This window comes from Beta vulgaris, chromosome 3 (assembly GCF_026745355.1).
Source record: "Beta vulgaris subsp. vulgaris cultivar EL10 chromosome 3, EL10.2, whole genome shotgun sequence".
Lineage (NCBI taxonomy): Eukaryota > Viridiplantae > Streptophyta > Magnoliopsida > Caryophyllales > Amaranthaceae > Beta > Beta vulgaris.
This window is the reverse complement of record NC_079204.1, coordinates 2389815-2412790: the sequence shown is the minus strand read 5'-3', so window position 1 is coordinate 2412790 and position 22976 is coordinate 2389815. Positions and strand designations below refer to the sequence as shown.

At 32.4% G+C, this 22976-nt stretch overlaps 1 protein-coding gene across 4 annotated transcripts; it reads right to left on the bottom strand.

Moving 5' to 3' along the window:
• Positions 1-6912: 6912 nt before the first annotated feature.
• Positions 6913-17833, bottom strand: LOC104888045 (uncharacterized). Of its 4 annotated transcripts, XM_010672868.4 has the most exons (11): positions 17461-17833; positions 14610-14733; positions 12242-12793; positions 11086-11812; positions 10391-10935; positions 9849-10176; positions 9162-9423; positions 8896-9088; positions 8433-8803; positions 7687-7836; positions 6913-7362 (listed from the first exon to the last, which is right to left on the bottom strand). In XM_010672868.4, the coding sequence occupies exons 2-11, from the start codon at positions 14715-14717 to the stop codon at positions 7323-7325; spliced, it is 3276 nt and encodes a 1091-aa protein (XP_010671170.2). In that variant the 5' UTR covers positions 14718-14733; positions 17461-17833; the 3' UTR covers positions 6913-7322. The 4 variants fall into 4 exon arrangements, with proteins under 4 accessions (XP_010671170.2, XP_010671169.2, XP_010671171.2 ...); XM_010672867.4 differs by lacking the exon at positions 17461-17833 and having other exon boundaries at positions 14610-14946; XM_010672869.4 differs by lacking the exon at positions 17461-17833 and having other exon boundaries at positions 6916-7362; positions 10391-10932; positions 14610-14945.
• Positions 17834-22976: the final 5143 nt, after the last annotated feature.

Genomic DNA, 22976 nt, shown 5'->3' with positions numbered 1-22976 from the left:
TTTACGTGTTCTGTTTGAATTTATTTTTGTCCGACATAAAACAACAAAAGCTATAATGTAATAACTTTGAATATTTTAATTACAATATGAATAGGTTTTGTAAAAGACCCCTAATTCTAATTGAATTTCTAATTCTAATTGCAGGTTGTTACTTTAATACGTCAGTATAAACAATATTTTTTAATTAATTACTTTAATATAAAATTTTAAATATAGTATAAAGTAATCTTATTTTAATGTATTTTTTAAACACTTTGCAATGGTAAAAAAATTATAAGTTATGGTTAGACAAGTTTACACAATACCTTCTTATCATATAATCATTATATGAAAAGCTCAAAGTGCAATTATATATACCCTATCTACCTTGCTCTCTTTTCCATCTATGTTTTATTTGGTTTGAGGTAAAATATGTTTATACACCTTAATTTAATACAATTAGCATCTATTCTTTTCTTTTTGTTATTTTTTAAAAATAAATTTTAATATTCTCTTTTTGGGTGTAATGTAGCATAAATTCTTTAGGGAGTAGTTTATATGCTATGAGAATAATTACTCATTTAGAGTAAACTAAATACTGAAATTAAAGCAGTAGTACGTGTTATTAAAGCCGTGTTAAGATCTTCCCTTGATAACCATCCACGTATCTGGTTATCTCCAAAAGCATATAATTATATCTTATCGATAATATAAATTTATTATATATTACCTACGGTCTTAATTAGTTTATCTATATTTTTTTTTGGATGTCTCTTACTAGTTTACCTATTTTTTTGTTTCTATTTTTGAAATAGGAACACTAACTTTCTATCACACTCACACATACATTCAACTTTAATATAAAATAATAGTTTTTTTTCGTAAAAGAAACGGGTAAACTAATAAAGACCGGAAAGAGTAGATAAGTAGTGTATTTCATATGCTAATAAAGTTCATTGTTTTCTATGCAGATACACGAGACTTAGTATCATGTGATGAATAAATAAAAGTAATTTAAATAAACTATGGAACCTTTTGTTTCGAGGGCTTTTGCTTTCAATTAGTTCCACTTGAGGGAATGGAAAGGTAAAAAGGAAGCAACGAATAATAAGAGAGAAAGAAAGTTAGAAACTATATGAAATCAATCATGTTAACATCAATGCTTGCTTTCCTTTGATTATATGGGATATGTTTGTCTTAAATTGCACTTTAGTTTCTAGTTATCTTCAATTCATGTCATATTATTGAAAAAAAAAACTCTCTTCATTATTATAATTGTCCTAATTGACTTTTATGATCAAGCTTATAAATCTTTTACCACATTTTCTCACCATTATAAGTATCTTAAAACTTATAATAATTCAATTAACTCTAGTTAGATTCACATCAATGTATAATCTCGATATATCGTAACTATTTCGGTATGGAATAAATGTTGTTGGAGTGAATCTGAATTTCTCAATCACGAGTGTCGGTTTGATATCCTGCAAGACAGAACACGTTAATTGACCTCGGGGGTTGATCAGATAAACATCCCTCCGATGCCTAAGTCAGTAAAGAGTAAAGGGTTAAAGCGGATATATCTCAGATAGAGTATATAAGTATATGTGCTTATGCTTCAGGTCATGAGGTATTTAAAGGAGTCGATAGTATCCCAAGCTAGGTAGGACACAACTCTTATTGGTTAGATACAATTCTATTCTCTTTTGATTCTCATCTTTAGGCCCATAGGCCTCAGAGAGTATCTTCTGGATTAGGCCCAAGTCCATTAGGAATGGCACAGACAAAGAACACCGATAAGATGCCCGATTGTAGCAGGCATGACACGGATATCAGTTTCGTAGTTGACTCTTCATTTTCTTGGATGAGTTGACCATGCCGGTCAATGAGGATCGTTATGGAACTTAGGTATCCACCTCCTGAGATCACTTTGAAAAGAGCGGTTTTTGCGGCATGGGAGGTCACCTCTTCCTCTAAAAATTCTGAAAATCATACACAAATCGTAACACATAGCTTGCCGAATATACCATGTAACTGGGAGTTAGTCTCGGTTGATGCTTCATTCAACCATAGTCTCGATGTCGCGGGGATAGGGGGTGCATACGGTCAAAAATTGGTAATTGGATCAAAGGATTTCAAAAAACTATCTATGCCTTAGATGCCCTTATGGCTGAGATTATTGCAATAATTCATGGTCTTCAGTTGGCTCATAAGTTGGGAATCGAAAATATTTTGCTGCTTTCGGATTGCCAGGAAGCTATTCTCCGAATTAATCAGGATAATGTTTGTGTGGATGCTTATACTCATGTGATTGTCAAATGTAGGGAGTACACTCAGGCATTCAAGGAAGTGAAGTTCGCATTCGTGAAGCGCGAGTTTAATCGAGTGGCCGATGTTATGGCAAAAAATTGTAGGAAAAACTATTTACGGATTAATGAATTCATGGAACTTACCCATCCCCCCATGTTTTGTAATGACTTGTTGTTGTTGGATTGTAATAGGTTATTCAAGCCCTAACTTGATGTTTGCGTAGTTATCTATTAATCTATGATGCCAGTTTCACCAAAAAAAAAAAGTATCCCCCATACAATTGCTTTATTAAGTTTACTTATATGTAACCGGCGATATTAATAATTAAAGTAGTGTGTTAGAACGGTAAAAATCAAATTGCACAATTGTTTGATGGATAGAATATATGGTTCTTGACTAATATTTTCCTTTTTGCAATATTAAGAATAGAGGTGTATTAGATTGTGATATAGACAGAGTGAGATTCAATTAAAAAATAGTCAATACATATGTTTATATTTTAAATTGAAAAACAAATTATAGGTCCGTTCGGTATTATTGTGATTTTCTGTTTTTTTGGTTTTTTAATTTTCAAAGTCATATGATATATATCCTATAGTGAATAAAAAAGTATTCAAATTAATTGAGAACATGATGATTTTGAAAACTGGCAACTGAAAATTAAAAACCACTTTTTCTAGTTTCCAGTTATTCATTTTTAATTTTAAAAAAATTTAAAAAATGAAAAAAAAAAACGATAACGAACGAGTCATAAGTTATGAGATTTAAGGTTTGGTTGACATCTACGCCTTTCATCCTAGTGTTGGAGTTCATATCTCATCGGATGCGTAGAGGACGAGATTGTTTTAGGTTTTTAGCTTACCTTGAATAGGATAATGTGAGCCACATACTCTCAATGCAAATCAACGTCACATTATTTTTTTAGACATTGGCTTAATATCTTATTTTCTTGTATTTGTAAATGTTAGTATGACCGTGGTACTTGCCTTGAGGTGCATTATCGATATTTTATGCTAATGTAGTAAATGCGTGTTCAAGGTTCAAAATGTATTAAATTTGTAATAAAGAAAAAACCCTTATTCAATAAAATTATTGTAAATCTTTTGATGAAAAGAGCCATTTTTTGAATATTTTAACAAAAAATTGACGGCAACATGTCAACCAGAGATGTCATTGAAACCTAATATGAAGGTAATGGATGAAGATTTTCAATCTATTTAATAAACGAATTGACATAATTAATTGATTTACTAAAATGGGAATGTTAAAGTTTTTTTTTTCTTAATTGATCTTAAAATAAGTTGTTTTGACCCATTAAATATATTACTTCTATGACAAATCCAACCGACAAGAAAAGAAAAATGAGAATATACTTTACAGATATAAATGATTCATTAACAATACATTAGCTATATTTATAGACAAGAGGGAAACATATTTTGTTATCTTTGGAGAGGAAGTATCGAAACTAGGTCGTTCAAACTTCAAAGCGTCAAATAATTTAACATATTCAAAGCATTCCAGCACAACCCACTTAGTTTAAAAATTTTTTTAAAGAAAATTAATTAATTAATTCATTAATAAACGAGTCACATGACATGCACAATATAAATCAAAACTAGCAAATACAGAGCAATATGGATCAAATAAATTTCTAATTTAGCAAAATCACAATCCTTGTGGATCATATCTGATATAGTGATATTAATGGACAAACTTTATCACGTCGTTGTTTGATCTAGTCTTCTACAAAGAGTTCTTTGGATATTTTTTAGTTATTTTGAAATTTAATTAAATTTGATACAATTGATTTTTAGACCTAGAATTTATAACCGCATGACACCGCACAAACCTTCATCGACAAATTAATTTTCACTACGAAATATAAAACAAGTTCTCGGAACTCTCGTAAGGGGAGAGATCTAGACAATACCAATAAATGTGTATAAACTCCTAATATACAAGTAGAAAAACTCTCCATAACAAGAAGATAGAAAATTATTGTGAACAAATACTTAAAAATCTAGTACTAGACAAGGAAAAATAAGTGCTTACTATCACCCAACCCAAAGTGATTGCCCCTAAATCTAAAAAGAAAATTCGAGTTTTGGGTGAAAGAAAAGAGAGAAGAGAAAAAGAAAGCAAACCGATGAATTGAATGATTACTCTTAGAATATAAATCTAAAAACATTATGCTAGTATGTGAGATTTGGTCAAAAGATATAAAAATCTCCAAAGATATATCATAAAAAAAACCCTCAAACATGCATAATTTGTTTAATAAAATAGGTCATATCAGTATATTTCTTTTTCGAAAGAAGGTCATATCAATATATGGTTTAATAAGATGGTAGCTTTCTGAATAAATAGGTCATATCATTTCGATTGAGAGATTTTTTGTTAAAGGACCAACTTAATCATAAGCTTAAACTGATGGTTAGGATCCCAAGAATAATTTTATATTCTATCACGTTCATATTTGAACTCGTGACCTTCATATCATGCTGGCTTTAGTAACATGTCAAAGGACCAACTCAACCAAAAAGTTAAGCTGATTCTTAAAATCACAAGAATAGTTTTATACTCTATCAGTTTTTGGTGCATTTTTTTTAACTAGCTAATCAAAAATTTAATTTAATTCATCCCTATTTGTTGGGCCTAATATGAATGAAAACATTGCAAATCTTATACAACTTGCAATTGATCAAGCTAACTAGCTCATTTGGCTTGTCTAATCTCCTATATATTTCTTAATTATGATTTCTCATTTGTTTCTTTGAAGGGATGATTTCTCATTTTGTTGTACTTTTATATCATATCTTACGTATGATTTTGTTATTTGCTAGATTAACCTAGTTGATTGAAATTATTTTCAAGTTACGTGGAATAGTGTGAACCCATATTTTCGAAGAATCAAATATATATTTTGTTCCTTCAAAAAGGGGCATGATTCGTGCTCGATATCCAAAAAAGATGAACGTTGAAGGCATGATTTAATCCACTTGGTATAGTGACTTCTATGGACTCTAAACGCAGTTATGCAAACTCCCTCCATATCTTAGTTGAAACTAAGTTGATATGATGGCATGGGATTGATATGAAGGATGCTAGTTAATAACCACCCCCCAAATGTAAACTATGCATCTATTCTTTTCACATGAAAATCTTCACACTCAAGTTTCAATACAATAATCAATTATTTCGGTATCGAAATATAATTGGAAAATAAGTTACTGATCCACGGCTTATTGAATAGTCGGGTATAAAAGATGATAACGATTATGAATATATATTATATGTTTTTCTTGGAGAAATTCTCATATCAGTGCTTATGAGGATAGAACTTCATCCTAAAATATGTATTTTTCTTTACAATTTTCTATAACACCAGACACCATCTGTAAAGTTATGAAAAAAGAAAAAAAAAAGGGGATGTGAAATTCATGAAGAAAAAGAATCTTTTTATGGCAAGGAAAAGGAGTACTTTGACGATGGACAAATATGATCATATATATTGAATAAGACATTTCACAAATCACAAATTCATCATCATTACTACCTTTATTATTGCTTATCAAATGAGAAATCAATAGTAGTATAAAGGTCGGATTTTTTATTTTACAAATAGATTGTGGTTGTTACAAGCTTCTATGGGAAGTATACACTAATATTTCTGCGTACCAAACAAGGCTTATTTAATATGGTAAATTTCTTACCTCCTAAAGATCAGGGATTTTGATTTTGTAAATTTAGGATGCTTGAGTTTGGAGATCCCAAGAAATGCCCCTACTCAAAAGTACATGGCTTGTAAATACTATACCAAAAAATCGTGAGGGTTGAAGTTTAATTAAGGTTCTTCATCTAATTACCTAATACATGTTCATTTCCTTTGGAAAAACAAATCGCAAACAAAATAAAATAGATATTAATTTATTTTCTTTTCCTTAATAAGTTAAATTCATTTTCACATATAATAATTTGATATTTATACTTCTATTGTTGTTCTTTTCCTTTAAAATTGAACTTTGAATGCAAATGATAAGTCTCGAGTTTGTTTAAAAGAAAAATAAAAGTATTTCCTGGTAAAGCTCCCATGGGCCAAAGACTAGTTTTAAGCAATAGCGGAATAGCCTTTTTGATTATCCAAAAAAGGATCAAACCACAACTAGCTCCTATTGGCCCAAATTTATGGTTTTATAATTTGAGATCATTTACAAGTACTAAAAAAAGTGCAGCTAAATACCAACGATCCGTTTGGTAATCATTAATAAATTGCCGTAATAAGAATGAATTTTTAGTGTAATTTTATTAAGGAAGCACCCTTAAAATCTCCATGAAGAGGCTTTTTTTTTCCATGGGCAAGCAATATCACCCCTAAACTTGTGTTTTTGTCTCTAAGGAGAACCAATTTTCATTACCGCTCATTACCACCTACAAGATGGTATTGGATGAGAATGAAAATTCAAGAAAGAAAGTGGACACTTTAAGATAAATTAGCATTATCATGGACAATGAATTTTTTTACAAATTTACACACAAATTCATTCCCATTACCACCATTTATGACCAACTACCAAACGGGTCGTAAATCGTTTGGTGGCGAACAAGATTGTAAAATGACATGAGTTCTTAGCCTTCTCCGAAACAACTATAATCAAGAAGATATTAACATCATCTCGCAACCATGTGGACAACCAAACGATCTTGTTATATCATTCAGAAATGCCAATATATACTTACTTCTAGTTCTCACATTTTTTTAAGGTAAAAGTCCCTTGCAAGGAGGGTGAAACTCGATCCCAGGATCGGAGGTGATGCCAACACCACTAGGCTATCACCTGTTGTTCACTCCTAGTTCTCACATGTTCTCTTGTTCATTACATTCTATGTATTTGCATGTTAGACTACATACGTATCTGAAAGTATACCTTGCTTGCCCTAAATCCTAAAGACGGTTTGTTGCTCGCCTTGGAGGTCACCAACCCACTAGCATGTCCAAGCCATTAAGCTCATCCCGAACTTTTACCACCATTTTACCTTTGTACTTGTTTCCATACCACAGGGATATTCTTTCTGCAAAATCAACGACATAACATAAGAGTAAGGAGCTAATTTGGTAAGTTATGTAATAATACATACATCTTTATAAGATTAAGTTACACTATGTGCGTTAAAACTTGATAATTAATCAACTAGAAACTACCACAAACTATGACGCAGGTACACCTAGCAGTCTAGCACCACTGATATATAATACAAAACTATTATTGTTGTATCTTTATTAGAAGACAATATTAATTCCAAAATAAGTTTATCTCTGAGACTCATATCTTAAAATTTATACAACTAAGTATGGCATAAGTATAGGAGATTTAAATTGATGGGGGAAAGAAGTACCTAACACTTGGTCTTGTTTCTCCTTGATTGTTTTTGTTTCCTAAATTCATAGTAGATAATTGATATAACAAACTACTATCTGCAGGATCAGCTGTAAGATGGCTGTTATGAAACGAATGAAGTGGCCATGACATCGGTACAACCAAGTTCCTGCATACATATACGACACAAGTGTTAGCAGATCGAAAGGAAGTAATCGGTCTCTTGTCAAACTGTCTAACGTAATTATATAAGCATCTAGTCGCACCAAGTAAACATTACTCAATGTTTTTACAAATAAAGCATAATTACTAAAAGAGACGGACTAATTTTAATATAAAAGTAGACTAGAGGTTACTCGGTACAACCAAGTTCCTGAAGACATATACACAAGTATGCAGCAAGATACCAAGAAAACAACTGATAAACTGTGCTCAGAGCATCAAGAGTTGAGCAAATACTCAAAAAATTACCCTTTTATTTCTTTGAATACCTTGGAACATTTTACGTAATTTGCTTAACTTGAAAAGTTCTTTTTTGATGTAACTAATAGAGAATGTCAGACCATATATTAAAAGAATCTACCTTTTTCCAAATTACATTGTTTGTACTTCTGATAAATATATTTTTGGCGAAATTCATAATTAATAAATTTCGGCCTTAAAAAGCATGGCTGCCTTAAGGTTATGAGATACAAGGAGGATTTGATTTGCATGGATGTGTATTCATTTAGGCAATTAAACAAAAACAAAGAATTGGAGGCATACCCTTCAAAAGATTTGTACTTGCAACTGTTCATGAAGTCCACTGTATATTTTTCAAACAGAATACTAAGATTCTTAGCAAGATTGGGAATCCTAAAACCTGGTAAAACGTCCCAAATCTTGATAACTTGTGTGTAATGTGAATTATCCTTAACGATGTCGACTGTCCAGGCAAGATTTAGCTGATCAGCAACCTTGTACTGCTCCAATAATTCATAAGCTGCACCATAACCAGTGACAGCATGCACCAGTTTCTCAGAGTCAGACTGACGCCACCCATCAGCAATCTTGTGCAACAGTTCTTTAACTCGCTTCTGAGTCGCAACGCTCTTTATGCTTAATATAGAGATCTTGAAGTCATTGCTAAACACAACCTGCACAAAGATGAAGTATAGTACTATCAAGAAAGAATCCTTGATTTCTAGATGGTTCAATAAAATACAAGGTTAATGATGAAATAAACTACCTTCCATCTTGCTTTCTCGAGTTTTAGGTACCCGAAAAAATCAGTTTTACCAGCTGGTGTTGCTTTAATAAGGTCTATATCATCTTTTACATCATAGAAACACCCTCGAGTTTTGGCATCGAATACAAGGCTGTTCCAGACAGATGTACTGTTCCCTAAAGTACTCCCACTGCCAACTATCCATAAACAATACCTGCATTATGTGATCACAGAGTTATTTATGTTCATAATATAATTAGGCTAGAAAATAAAGACCTGATACATACCTTGCCCTGGTTAGAGCTACATTTGTTCTCTGACAATTCGAAAGGAACCCAACAGATCCATTCCCATTGCATCTAACAGTTGAGATTATTATGATATCCTCCTCACCACCTTGGAAGCCATCAACTGAACGAATGTTGATGCAAAAGTTTTCCTTATGTTTGGTGTATTTCTTCTCAAGTTTTTCCTGGAGTAAACCTACTTGACCCTTGTAGGGTGATATTACTCCCACACTAACTTTCTGTTTCGTGATACAATAAAAATCTGCATAGAAGAGGGTCAAGCAGATCAATAAATCTTAAAGAGTTATAACTAAATGCATCAACTTGAGTCGAATTTATTGTGTTCCTTTTCGTTGGCCAATCCATATTCAGAATTTTGTAAGGCAAGAGTGAAATTTTGGATATGCAAAATGGGTAAATGTTACTCTATAGCTACAATACATACTATCAACTTTGTATAGTTACAAACTTATTTCCTCAGGATTCTATATTCATGTCGAACACAGGTTCGTGTACAAGTGTCCAACTCAGCTATCTTACAAATATATGATTTTTGCCTAAACTAAAGAGTCAAAATGCCTATAGTCTATATCCATGTTGGAGTGTCGAGGATCCAACATGGATACCTGAGTTTAAATTAGAAAAAATTAAAATAAATTGCAAGTATGAAAATTGATCAACTTGTACCTTTGAAGAGCTTTGCAATAATCCGATCAACAACATCCGCCTCCTCTAGATTTCTTGGGCTGTGCCCTTTCTTGAAGTCCTCCTTTCCACCCGACACATTAATGAAAGAATAGGTACCATACATGCCCTTGTCAAGAAAATTCTTAACATAGCTTATTTCCTTGACATTTGGTGCATCTACAATCTTGTTCTCATAAAATTGTCTATTCGGAAATGAGCTTATGGAAGGATGCATCCTATACTGAATGTTGAGAAGGTGCTTCTTTTTCCCTAATCTTACCATCCGTTCGAACAAACTCCTTCCAAAGTTAATCTTCTTCTTCAAAACCTGAGAAAATTAAAACCCTCATGTTTTACAAGAGAAAGATTACCAGTAGGTCTTGTATACACCCGTGTACACTATACAACAGGCTTAATCACAAGAGTGAAAGACAACTTTGTAAGGTGACTAAACTTTGTTATAATACACTTGATGCACACAACTTTATTTGACAAAAAAAAGCTCTAACTAGGAAAGATGTTGTGAGGATTTATTAACTAACCTCGCTTTGAACCATGGCCGGAAGTTGTCGATCATCACCTATGAGAATAGCAGTTTTCACACCAGGAATCTGTAAGGAAATTGCTGACTCGCATTCCTTGAGCTGTGCAGCTTCATCAATAACCACCATTTCGACGCATGATTTCATTTTAATGGAGCCTGAAGCAGTACAGAATATTAAGTGTGCATTATCCAAGCAAAAATCCTTTATATTCCCAGTAATCTTGGGTATAGGATATCGAAGATGAAGAAATTCCAATATAGGTAAGATTTCTTTCCTCTTCTTTGTAAGTAATTTAGAAAACTGACAGACTTTTTTTCTTGCACTTTCTAAGGTCTCACTAAGTAGAACAACAAGTCTAATCATCTGCTTGGCCACATCTAGTGGTAAGCATGAAGTTGGTAAATGAGTATAGAGATTCTCAGCACAAAATACTAAACGATCAGCTACGGAGCAGAATTTGTTCCTCTGAAAGTCCTCAAATGTCATAACTTCCATCTTCGTTCCTTCATTATCACCTTCATTATCACCTGTCTTGCCATCTGCTTAAGAAAAAAAGTTACATGTGAGTTGGGACTAGTTGTACCATATCGAATAAGACGAGGGAACATGACTACACAAATAGTTGTAGCAGACGCGATTTGGTTACACATACTAAAGTCACAAGTTAAGCAAAACTCCTTGTGAATGTCTACCTTGTTCTTTTCCTTTTCCTTTCTTCCTGTTTTCCTTCTTGTTTTCACTCATGGACTTATTTATGATTTCCTTCCATTTCTTTGTAGTAGTTGTTCTTTCTTTGTCCACTTTTACTACATTGGTGGCTACAACATTAGCACCATTTTCAGCTTTCTTGTCAATCTTAGTCTCTTTGTCCCCTGCTATGTAAGCATTATACCGCGCTTGGGGGTCAGAAAGTAGATACATCATCGAATCAAGACTAGCTCTCCAACCTGTTAACGGTTTAAGACATTCCTCAAGAATTTCCACCCTATATTTAAGAAATACGTCTACGAGCTCATAGTGATCATCAATCTTCATTCTTTTTTCATTTCCAAACAGGACGATGTCTCCCAATCCATAAGTGTGATAGGTGAGGGACTCTAAGAACAGCGTTACGAGTCTTTTTGCAACCTGGATCACTGCTACATTTGTGGGAGCACAAGTTAGTGTCCTGCAACACCTCTGCTTAAGTATTACAAAGAGCAATGAAGCAACTGTCTTGGTCTTCCCTGTCCCTGGTGGTCCCCAAATAAGCTTCACTTTGTACTCCTGGTGTAGGCATTTCCTTAAGGAAATACTGCTCAAAATAGCTTCTTTCTGTGACTCATCTAACCCAAATGAGCCAATACAGTTAAACATGTCTGATGATCTCATAACATTGCAGCTTTCTTCGGAGTTGCAATCGGCACATTCATCATCCACCTGGGAATAATATTAATTGGAATGTACAATGAAGTAAGATCTAAGTTTAAACATGATCAAAAAATAAATAATTAGACTTTGGTGACAATACATTTAGGCCCTCAACCATAAGGCCCGTTCTTTTGGACTAGGAGAAATTGAACGGGAGTAAACTGAAAACTGAAATGAGCTGAATGGCTCAGTACCTGTACTGAACTGAACTGAAAATAGTTTCAAACGAATAGGGCCTAAATATTGTATTGCTTAGCAAATAAATCAGTTTTGACTAGCAGAAAGGAGATTTGAGTAGCTAAAGTTAGTATCATGAGAATAGTTTAAATCAGAAAAAGAAATCAATTATAAGCAACATTACATTATTTTGATCACTAGCAGTCATTATGATAAGTTACAAAAAAGATTCAATAGAGAACAAGACCTCGGTATGCTTACCAAAGAGTTGTATTGTAACACCTTCTGAATCAAACCCAGATTTTTGCTTTTAGGATCAGGATTCAATGCCTTCCATATTCTCATATTGGTTGTAATGTTCATCAAGTATGTAATGAAAATTCTACCATTTTTCGCCTTTATTAGTTCGCGATCAATTTTCTCTGATGACAATATCTCCATCTTAACTTCATTTTCCTCTGACGACCTCGAGACATATGCAAAATGAAGTGGTTTATCTGGTTTGATTAGATCTGCAATACTTCTAGGCCTCAGGTTTGTTAAAGCAAAAATATCCCCAGACTCTGGCTCATAATGCAGGCCATGATTATTCACATAATCACTACTTATCTTTTTGGTCGAAATTTCGTAGTACAAGTTCTTAGGAGGCCTATAATTCTTAGACAACCAAATCCCAGATATCTCACATGCTGGTGCATGACCTACTGATTCCAAGCCAGAACAGAAATCGGCCCGTGTCTCTTCGATAAGTGGCACCTTGAATGAGTTTAAGTAATCAGCAGTTGATGTGAACGTCTCTGATATCTCATTTACCTGCTTATCCGATGTATGTGACTTCAAATTATTAAGAACATTAAGAGATAACACTACATAATATTGTGATAAGATTGAAAACTTTGCTACATAAAATGTAAAAAGAGAGTGCAGGCTCCAAATTTTTGTGCCTAAATGTACAACTTGTTTAAACAACTGAAATATAGGAATTACACAGGATAAGTTATACCAAGGATGTCTTGGCCTAGTGGTTAAAATTGAAGTGCAGTGAACGATAGGTTACAGGTTCAAATCCCCCTTTTCCTTCTTTGTACTTTGTACTGCCTTTGTGACTCATATGGATAAAAAAACACAGGCTAAGTTATGGACTTGACAGAATCTTCATTTGGTTTTAGCTTGTAACTAGACAAATATTGTGTGTTGACTACACCTGACAAAACATAATTGAACTAACCTACCTGAGATTTCCTAGATTATTTTGGCTCGAACCTAAATATGACCTGACTCGAATAGACCTCAACCAACTTAAAATTGAACCGAATGACTCATCACCAACCCTGAACCTATTGACCTATTTGTCCCCTTAATAATGACATGAGCTACAATGCCTGATTTACCTGCTTAGTTATGGATTTGACAAAATATTCATTTGGTTTTAGCTTGTAACTAGACAATGCATTTTATTTTTTGTTGACTTTGACTACACCTGACAAAATATAATTGAACTATCCTACCTGAGATTTCCTAGATTAATTTGACTCGAACCTAACTTTGACCTGACTCAAATAGACCTCAACCAACTTAAAACTAAGGCCCTGTTTTTTTGGGACTGAACTGGGCTGAATGAAAACTGTGAGAGGAAACTAACTGAACGAAATTGACTGAACTGAACTGAAAATAAGTCCAAAACAACAGGGCTTAAACCGATGACTCATCACCCGAACCTGAACCTACTGACTCATTTGCCCCTTTTATAATGACATGAGCTACAAGTAAAAGGTATTGAAGTTTTATTGGTTGGAATGGTTGATTCTTTCAGGCATGATTTGATTCGAGCAAGTAGAATGTCCTAACTTAAGGCACAAAGATTCACTATTTCCTGCTCGTTCACTTCTAATAACTCAATCATGAAGCGATGCCATAAAACAATATTACAAGAAACGAATTAGAAGGCACAACTATTAACAGAAATCCATGGGAAAAAGAAAAACAAAGAACCACTATATACTATACATCCAAGGTAAAGTAAACAATCCTTTTTTCGAATTATGAAGAAAATATTTTAAATACAATTAAAAATGAAGATCCTAACCTTTGAGTTGATCTAAGTTAGGCCATACAAAAATTTGAGGGATAAAAGAGTAAAAAATGATTATTGAATAGTACGAAGATATTTATTGCAACTTAATGTCAATTAGGGTCTTGAATTATAAAATTAATCTTTTTTTTTGGGTTAACATGGCATACTTAACAAATATAAAATTAATCCATGCATGAAAAAATTCAAAATATGAACAATATATTGAAATCTCCCGATAAAAAATACACTAACACAAGAAAACGAAGGGAGCATAATCACATTATAAATCAAACCCCTTCGTATTGTACCTTACATATAAATGAGATAAAATAATGATAATTATACTTTTAAATAGGTAGATGTGAATCATGCAATTCTCGATTTACGAAACCCTTCTCATGCGCAAACATTATGCACGTAGAAATATTACCTTTGATATTTTAGATGGATTATTTAACTCCATCATCGAAAGGTAAAAAGACAAATATTGCATCTAAAAAAACATAGAAAGTACACGAATATAAAAACAAGTAAACTACCAATACTATTTATTACCTTGTTAATGTAGAGATTTTGGTTGATGACATCTTTGATTGGCCACGTAAACACCAATTCTAACAAACCTTGGTGTCCTTCCTTCTTTCCAGTACTGCACTTCTTCATTTTAGATTATCAACAACTGCAAAAAATTTACGTGAAACTTATCAACTTACACCAAGATTTTTTTTTTTGAGATTTATTATCTAGAAGAGCAACATTTGCATGTGGTTTGATTTTCGTAGTTTATACAAATTGAGAAAGGAAATTAAGTTCTATTTTTCCAAGGTGATCATTTTTTATGTGTGTTGAGATGCTTAGCTTCCAAGGTGCTTTACTTGACGAAGACTTGCTTTTGTGATTTCCTAATTAACTATTACTTTTATCTTTATGTGTTACACAAAAGTATGTAAGTACTAGGAAGTTGGTTTTATGAGAATTATGTGGGAGCCCAGTGGTTGGAGCTCCGACCTCCCGATCTCATGGTCGGGAGTCCCATTTTTGTGAACCTCATATTTGGAGTGTTTGTATGGATTTATATTTTTGGGTATAAATCTTCAGTTTCCAGTCTTTGAAAGTTTTCTTATGGGTTGGGATTCCCTCTTACTTCTTAGCTCATGAGGATTGAGCTTGCTTAGGCTAGTAGATTACCGAATAAAAATAAAAGAAAAAGGAAGTTGGTTTTATGACCACTTTCACTGTTGCGAGTCAGTGGGAAAATTCTAGTCTTTGGTGTGTCGGCATAAAATGGTTCCTGCTAGTGTTTTTTTTTTTTTTTTCTTTCTCTGATACTAGTTAATTGTCTACGTTTTTATTTAAGGTGGTCCAAGAAAGTACATTAATTATTAAAGTTAGTAATTGAACCTTTTGAACTTTTGACATGGTGCCACTTTGTTTATTCATACGCTAACATGACATAAGTATAAGATATATATTTCGAATTTATGAACTCTTACTTTGTAATGTCATGATCTTACCATCAAATTATGATGCGTATTGTAAAAAAGTGTCAATCCTAAATTATAGGTCATTTTTGTCTTATTAAATTATTTGAGTCATTATCCAGGTCTAACAACTAGTCTTATATAAACGAGTTACAGTAATTTATTGTCATGAAATCAAAGTGATATGTGTTGTTAGAGATAATTTTGACGTCTTGCAAAAATTATAGCAACTCCTGTCACCTAATACTTGTTCTGTGTCAATCAGTACACTCTTGAGAAACAATTCAAAAGGAAATTATGGTAGAGATGAAGAATTCTAAAAGAAAAGGCTAGTTATGTTATTTTAACTCAAACTTTATAAATGACCCTGAATCAAATGTCCTATGTTATTTAGCAAGTATGGAGTAGGGACTAAGGAATAATGCTTTTGGACCATAGAGCAATAAAGAAGTAGTTTAAAGTTGGAAAATGTAGGATTGTAATGATAGCAGACGACTTTTAAGTTTTAATTATGTCATACCTGCTTATTTGAGAATTAAGGTTTTATGATGCATACTTATTTTCAATTTAGTTCAGTTTTAGTTTCAATTTAGACATTCTCTTATGTTTAGATTTTTCGCAAACCAGTTCAGTTTTTCGCAGTTTATTTAGTTTAGTTTAGTTTAGTTTAGTTTAGTTTAGTTCAGTTTCTCTCAATCAACGAAACCTTACTTACTAATGATTAATTTAAGAGAAAAAACTCTACCACTTATGATATATTGTCTAAATGTATACATTTCATAAGCAGTAGCTATAATAATAGTAAAATGCTAGTTATAGTAGACTAAGAATTTGTTGAAGTTGACTAAGAATTAGTTGCGACAGCCAAGTCTTTTTAAATCATTCAAATTTCTTTGATATATAATTAGGTCACTTAATTATGCATGCTTCCAACCACTTTCCACCCATCGACATCTCATTGTGTTTTTTAAAATTAGAGCCATAATTATGTTACTAATAGGCTATTATAATTCTTCTGATAGCATACTTTTTGGTCGTTAGAGTACCTTTTTCTTTGTTGTGTCTTTTGGTTAGACATTTAGGATACTTCATTTCTTGGTCACATTATTAATATTATTTTATGTCATCTTAGCTTCTTATTGTAAATAATGTAAACTACCTTAATTAATAAATTGGTAATTAAGGTATACCATAGCTCTATCATTTACATATTAAAAACTCTTATTGCTCATGTTAAGCCCTTCAAATAAGCAAATGAACAAGAAATAGCTATTAGTTTCACAGCGAATAATTTAGTGAATATAAAACTACTAGAGTACGAACTATTACTAGTCTTGGGCTGTATTGTAAACAATATATATTAAATGTCAGAGTAACCTAATTAGGTTAACCAGCTATTCTTCATATTTATACACAAACATATCTTTGTTTAGGCTATAAAATATATTAGTGCAAAGTTCTCCACTGTGACTTGTATGTCATTAATTCTGATAAATCATCTTAGTTTTCCTCTGTTCTTATTTCAATTATTTATCCTAATATCTGCTTTAGAAGGTACGTCCGTACGTCCCCTGTTTTCTCATTTCTCACTATTATTATTGTGCAATGACCTAGCTTAGATTCTAGCGGTTACTGAAAATCGGTATGAAACTTAGTCAGCCTCCATACAGTTACTATATAGAAACAGTGCTTATAAGCCTAAGTTGTTTCTCAATGTACTACATACATTCATGCAAATCCAACTAAAGTAGTATAATTCGGAAAATTAAGTTACGTTCAGTTCAGTTTCATTCAGTCCAAAAGAACACACCTTACTCTCACACAATATCATAATTTATAAAGAATCCTCAACAATCTCAAACAAAAAACATGCATCAATTCGAAAAAATCAATTCTAATGCGGCGGCCATGGCGGTGAGATGTACCTCAGAATACGGTGGCTAGATAATGCACGGAGATGGTGGAGAAAACCCGATTCGGCTTCGGCTTGTTAGCGTCAGAGGATGCGGCTAGTAGGGTTCAAGTTATAGGGCTAGTATTGGCGGAACATACTAAAAATAATGGACGAGAAATAATATACTTCATATCATATGATATTGATCATGTTATAGTAGAGGAGTTGCGAGGGAATTTCATTATTTTGGGTGGAGTAGGGGGAGTTTAATGGGCGGAGAAAAGGGTTTTGTGAGGAGTCTTATTTATAGCTTATGAACGTCGAACGTGGTTGGAAGTTGAAGGGGCTAGATTTCCGTGATTGCGAGGGAAATAGGAGAGTATTTTGGGTTTATGGAGGAGTGGCTTAAAGTTAGATAACAGCTATAGTCTCATATGCACGTGATGCATGTAACAATATATAATATATTAGTATTAAAAAATATTAATATTAATGTAAAAAATAAATATGTATTTTGTACTTGAGATTTATTTTTACAAAACATAGAATTGAAAATGAAGATAAAAGAAGTTTGTCTATGCTTACTTTTTCTCATTAGGTTTGGTTGTTTTGCTTGAATATGCTTACTCTTTTTTTTCTTGGTGATTTTATAATTTTTTTAAATTTATATTTTTTGTAATTGTTATTGAATATTTAGGTAAGAAATTACTATGTACTTTGGCTTTACAATTGTTGAAAATTTTCTTTGTTATGTTAGTTTTCTAAGTAATCTTTTAATGTCAATCTTAAATTTTTTTATGTTAGTTTTCTCTTTTTACAACTTTTTTTTGTAACTTAGGAAATGAATGAGACAACTTAAATAGGTTTTTTTAATGTTTTGATTTAGAGGCATATAAGTCTTTTCATAGAGGGACACCGTAACTCCCGTGACTTATATAATAGAGATTAACAAATGCTAAAAGAAGACTATTCATAGTTAGGGTTTTGAAATGAAATTCAAGACTAACATATATAATGTTGCCATATTAACTCCCCCCAACTCCTCCCCATCCTTAGGCCCCACATAATTAAATCGGACATATTAAACAATAAAAGACTTGAACTCGTAACTTTTCATTTGAGATACAAATGCACTAATCAGCTATTTTATAATCTCAGATTGGTCTTTGTGGGATAAAAATAATTTAAAGACAAAATTATATTTCTACTTTTAAAACAATTAAATACAAATGATATATTAATATTAATTTAGTTAATTATGATAATAATAGGATGTCCTACCCTATCAGTACTCTTATATTAAAAAAAACTCTTCAAATTTTTATAACCTCTATAATTAATGCTAGTACATTGTTTAATCGCATCGGTTATATTCTTACATATTAACCTAAATTTCAAAAATAATCTTGTATTATTTATTTGTAATTATATATTTATGTGTATGTACTCTATTGAAGCTAAGGGTTATACTGATTAATACTCCCTCCGTTTCCTAAAGATCTTCCCACTTACTGTTCCTACAGATACCAAGGAAAATCAAGTTGTGTGGGGCATGGTATGAGTAAAGTAGGAGAGAGAAAGGGGTTAAGATAAATAAACAAATAAAAGGGGTTAAAGTAGGAGAGAGAAAGGGAGTAAAATTGAATTAATAATGTAATGGTGGACCATATGATAGTGACATGAGAGGGTAAATACGGAAATTTGTTTTGCCAAATAAGGAATAAAGCAAAAGAGGGAATATCTTTTGGAAACACCCTTAAACGGAAAGAGGGAAGATCTTTAGGAAACGGAGGGAGTAATTCATATATTACGACGTAGGAAATTTAAAACAAACTGAAAAATCATTTCCAAATCACAATCCAATGTATATAACTCTTCTTTTTCTTTCAAATGTTTGATTTAAAGACATCAAAATTTTATTGGTAATGATCTCTAGAACATCATCTAGGCCAACAACTAGTAATTAGAGGTGATCATAGGCCGTGTTGGGCTTTGCCCAAAAAAAAGTGGCTTGTTTAGGACCAAAGTCTCGGGTCGGACCATGTCACAGGCCGAAAAACCTGCATCAAAACCTGTTAATTCGGTGTGGGCCATGCGGGCTTTTCGAGTCATTTTCGAACCAGACCTAAAAACTGCCTCGATTTCATATTTAAGTTACTCATGGCCTGATTTTTTACTCAAAAATCGAGTCGAGCCGAGCCCAAACGAGGGCTGAAAAAATGTACCAATCATTCATTTTCGGGCCAGGCCCATGTTGATTGAAAAAACAAAGACCAAAAGCTTAAGAAACTATGGGATTATTAGTGGTTTGTTACTCTTGAAGGGGGTGTAAATGAAATGTAAATCACCGGGGGTGTGCTCGAATTAAATAAAAGGAAGAAAGCGGTGATGAATTGGGGGGACAAAACGGATAGAAGTCACCGGAGTAAAGCTTGTCCTGTTGCCACCTATCTATACATATATATTAAAAGGCGTGCGTAACAACGTCGATGCGCCACATGGCACTCTCCTCCTCCTGCCACCAGAATTTTGCCACGTGTTCGTTAACCAATAAAGTCAAGTGGTCATTATTTAAAAAATAAATATGCTGAAGCCTGGGCTCGAACCCCTGACCTTATGTAAGGGTTTTCAAAGAATCACCATCTCATCTAACATCTCTTAGTGATCCATGTTTCCACAAAATTAAAAATGTGTTGTAATTAGTTAATGCTATTAAACATATCCATTGCATCCTTAAAAATAAATAAATTTGCATGTTCATTAAAATTAATTATGTATGCATGATACCATTTGAAGAGCAGTGTTGACCACTACAGTACTACCCCTAGGGAGTTTTAGTTCACGTAATCTATGTACAATTAAAAAATTTAGAAATTGCGTAGTACAGGGTTTGATCCCGAGACCTCAAGTACATACAAAGAAATTAAAATCGCGATTCAAATCTTAAAATCTTACGATTTTATGATTCAAAATATGGTAGACGATTCGCGATTCTAGACGATTCTATACATTTTTGTTGACTAGCGAAAATCTCGCAAGTTTAAATCATGCTAACAAAGAAAATAAGAGATATATATTGTTAGTTATTGCCAATACAGTGGTAAACAACTATATTTTCCATTTTTTAGGTCTTTTAACTTATAATTTTAGCATATTCAATGAAGATTGAGTGCAATATCTTGATTATACATGTTTGTAGAATCTTACGATTCTACGATTTGATTTTACGATTCGATTCTAAAGGTTGTTTTCGATTCAAAGTAGAATATCGATTTTAACAACATTGAGTACATATACTAAAGTCTTAACTACTAGGCTAAGTTGTATTTATAGTTATTATCATAAAGTATTATATTAATAAATGAAATTTTTTCTTACCCAGAGCATAGCCCGGGCCTAATAACTAGTTGATTTATGAACTTCGGGGATAAGATTTCTACTGAAAGGGGCGGTTGTCATGCTGAAGTCTATATCCTAGGGGGTGTAGGGGAAATGATTATGGGTGGAGCCGTCGAGGAAGGAAATCCCATGTACGTAAGAGAAGCTCTATACTAAGGCTATGTTCAGTTCACCTTATTTTTGTTTATTTCAGATCTAATCAGATCAGATCATATCAGATCAGAAAAAATAAGTTCAGATCATGCTTATATTTAAAAATCATTATATCTTTTATTACATATTAGTAAAAATTATAATAATTGAATATTAATAAAGTACTCATTGAGACGAATCAAACAAGACCCCACATGACTATATTTTTTCTTATATATTGAGAAAAATCTAAAAGATAAGATCTTGTAATCAGAAAAAATAAATTCAGATCAGATCAGAAAAAATAAGTTTAGATCAGATCAGATAAGTTCAGATCAGGAAATTTCAGGTGAACTAAACATAGCCTAACAGTGTGTTTGGTTCATTTTTAGTAAATGAAAGAAAGGGAAGAGAAAGGAAGGGACGAGAAAAGAAAAGAATGGAAGAGAAAGGAAAAAAAACCTTAATTTCTCATGTTTGGTATAAATTTTCTCTTTCCTTCCTCATTCCCCCGCTTTTGGGAGGAAAGGAAAGTGAAATTTTATTAAAGAGTTTTTCCTTCCAATTTCTCCCATTTCCTTTCACTTAATTTTTTTTTAATGAACCAAACATTGGAAAGTAATAAATTTCCTTCCACTTCCTTTCTTTTCCTTCCAAATTCCTTCTACCAAACAAACTGTAAGAAAAAATCTTAATACTTCCTCCGTTTCTTTTTAAATGTAACGATTATGTTTTTATGTACTTCGAGATATTACTTTGACCACAAATATTTATAATTATATATAGGTAAAAGATATAAAAATATATATTATAAAAGTATGTCATGCTATACATTTAATAAAATCTCACTTGATTATTTTTTTTGTTATCTACAAATCACAAATTTTAGTCAAAATGATAAGTGTGAATAATGACGAACTGCAATTATCGCATTTATACTATTATATCAAAAGGCGTTCCTAAGAACGTATATGTGTCACGTGTCACCATCCCTCATTCAGTAACATTCTATCCACGTCTTTCTCATATAGTTTAAAAAAAAAGAATAATTGTTTACGTGAAGATTCAAACCCACAACCTCAAGTATGAAAGTAAGAAATCCGACCATTACTCCACCATACCATTATTGATTTTTCAATCAAAATTAATGATGACATATGAATGGAAAACGTTTGAAATACATATAATGAATAAGATGACTTTTTTAAATGCATATAAGAATACTTATTTAACTACTATAAAATTGTAGCAAAGAGAAAACCCGGGGAATTACCCAGGCCTAAATACTAGTTTAAAAAGAAACGGAGAAAATATATCTTTGAAGTGCATAAAATGTACACTGAGACTTATAGTAGTATTTAGTATTTACTATGAGAAATACTCGAAATCTGAAACCTAAAAAATCCAAATTGTGAATAGAAAACATGAATATATGACCCGGAAATTTAAAAGATCGATAAAAGTTGATTCAACCTGATAATCTGACCGGAACCTGACCTGGAATAAGCGGGGAAGGGTTGTTGATCCATTTAAGTGAATGAATTGACAAGCTTAATCCATCGAATTAAAGGGGTTAGGTTCAGGTCAATATTATTGGCTACATCGAAAAATCTCGAAAAAAAAACTTATTGATGAATAATCTATAATTTGGAAAAACACTAAACATGCATAATTTCAATAATAAACTTGTTCATTTAGCTTTTTAAGAAAATATTTTTTTTTTATATAATGATAACATGGTTAAACGGGTTGTACAGATATCCTATTTATCAAATAGGTCGGATCACGATTGAGTTTTTAAACCTATTTTATTTAATTAAATGAGCTTAGTTTGCGTTGAGGTTTTTAATCCAATTATCCTTAATCCGAACACGAACTCGACTAAACTCGACCTGATTATGAGCCCTATCTAAAAATCAGTAAGGTAGTCTCTTTTAATACTATTAGTAAGCAGAAGTTAAACAGCCTCATGGAAACTAAATGGCTCTTTAACTTCTGATCAGCATCTCAACCCCT

Excerpts from the sequence above, each read along its gene's own strand:
- LOC104888045 (XM_010672868.4), bottom strand. The coding sequence starts at position 14,717 with ATGAAGAAGTGCAGTACTGGAAAGAAGGAAGGACACCAAGGTTTGTTA. Across the intron at positions 10,936-11,085 it reads AGGAAAAGGAAAAGAACAAG|CAGATGGCAAGACAGGTGAT; the intron begins GTAGACATTCAC and ends TTTTTTCTTAAG. Across the intron at positions 7,363-7,686 it reads GAAACAAGACCAAGTGTTAG|AAAGAATATCCCTGTGGTAT; the intron begins GTACTTCTTTCC and ends TTGATTTTGCAG.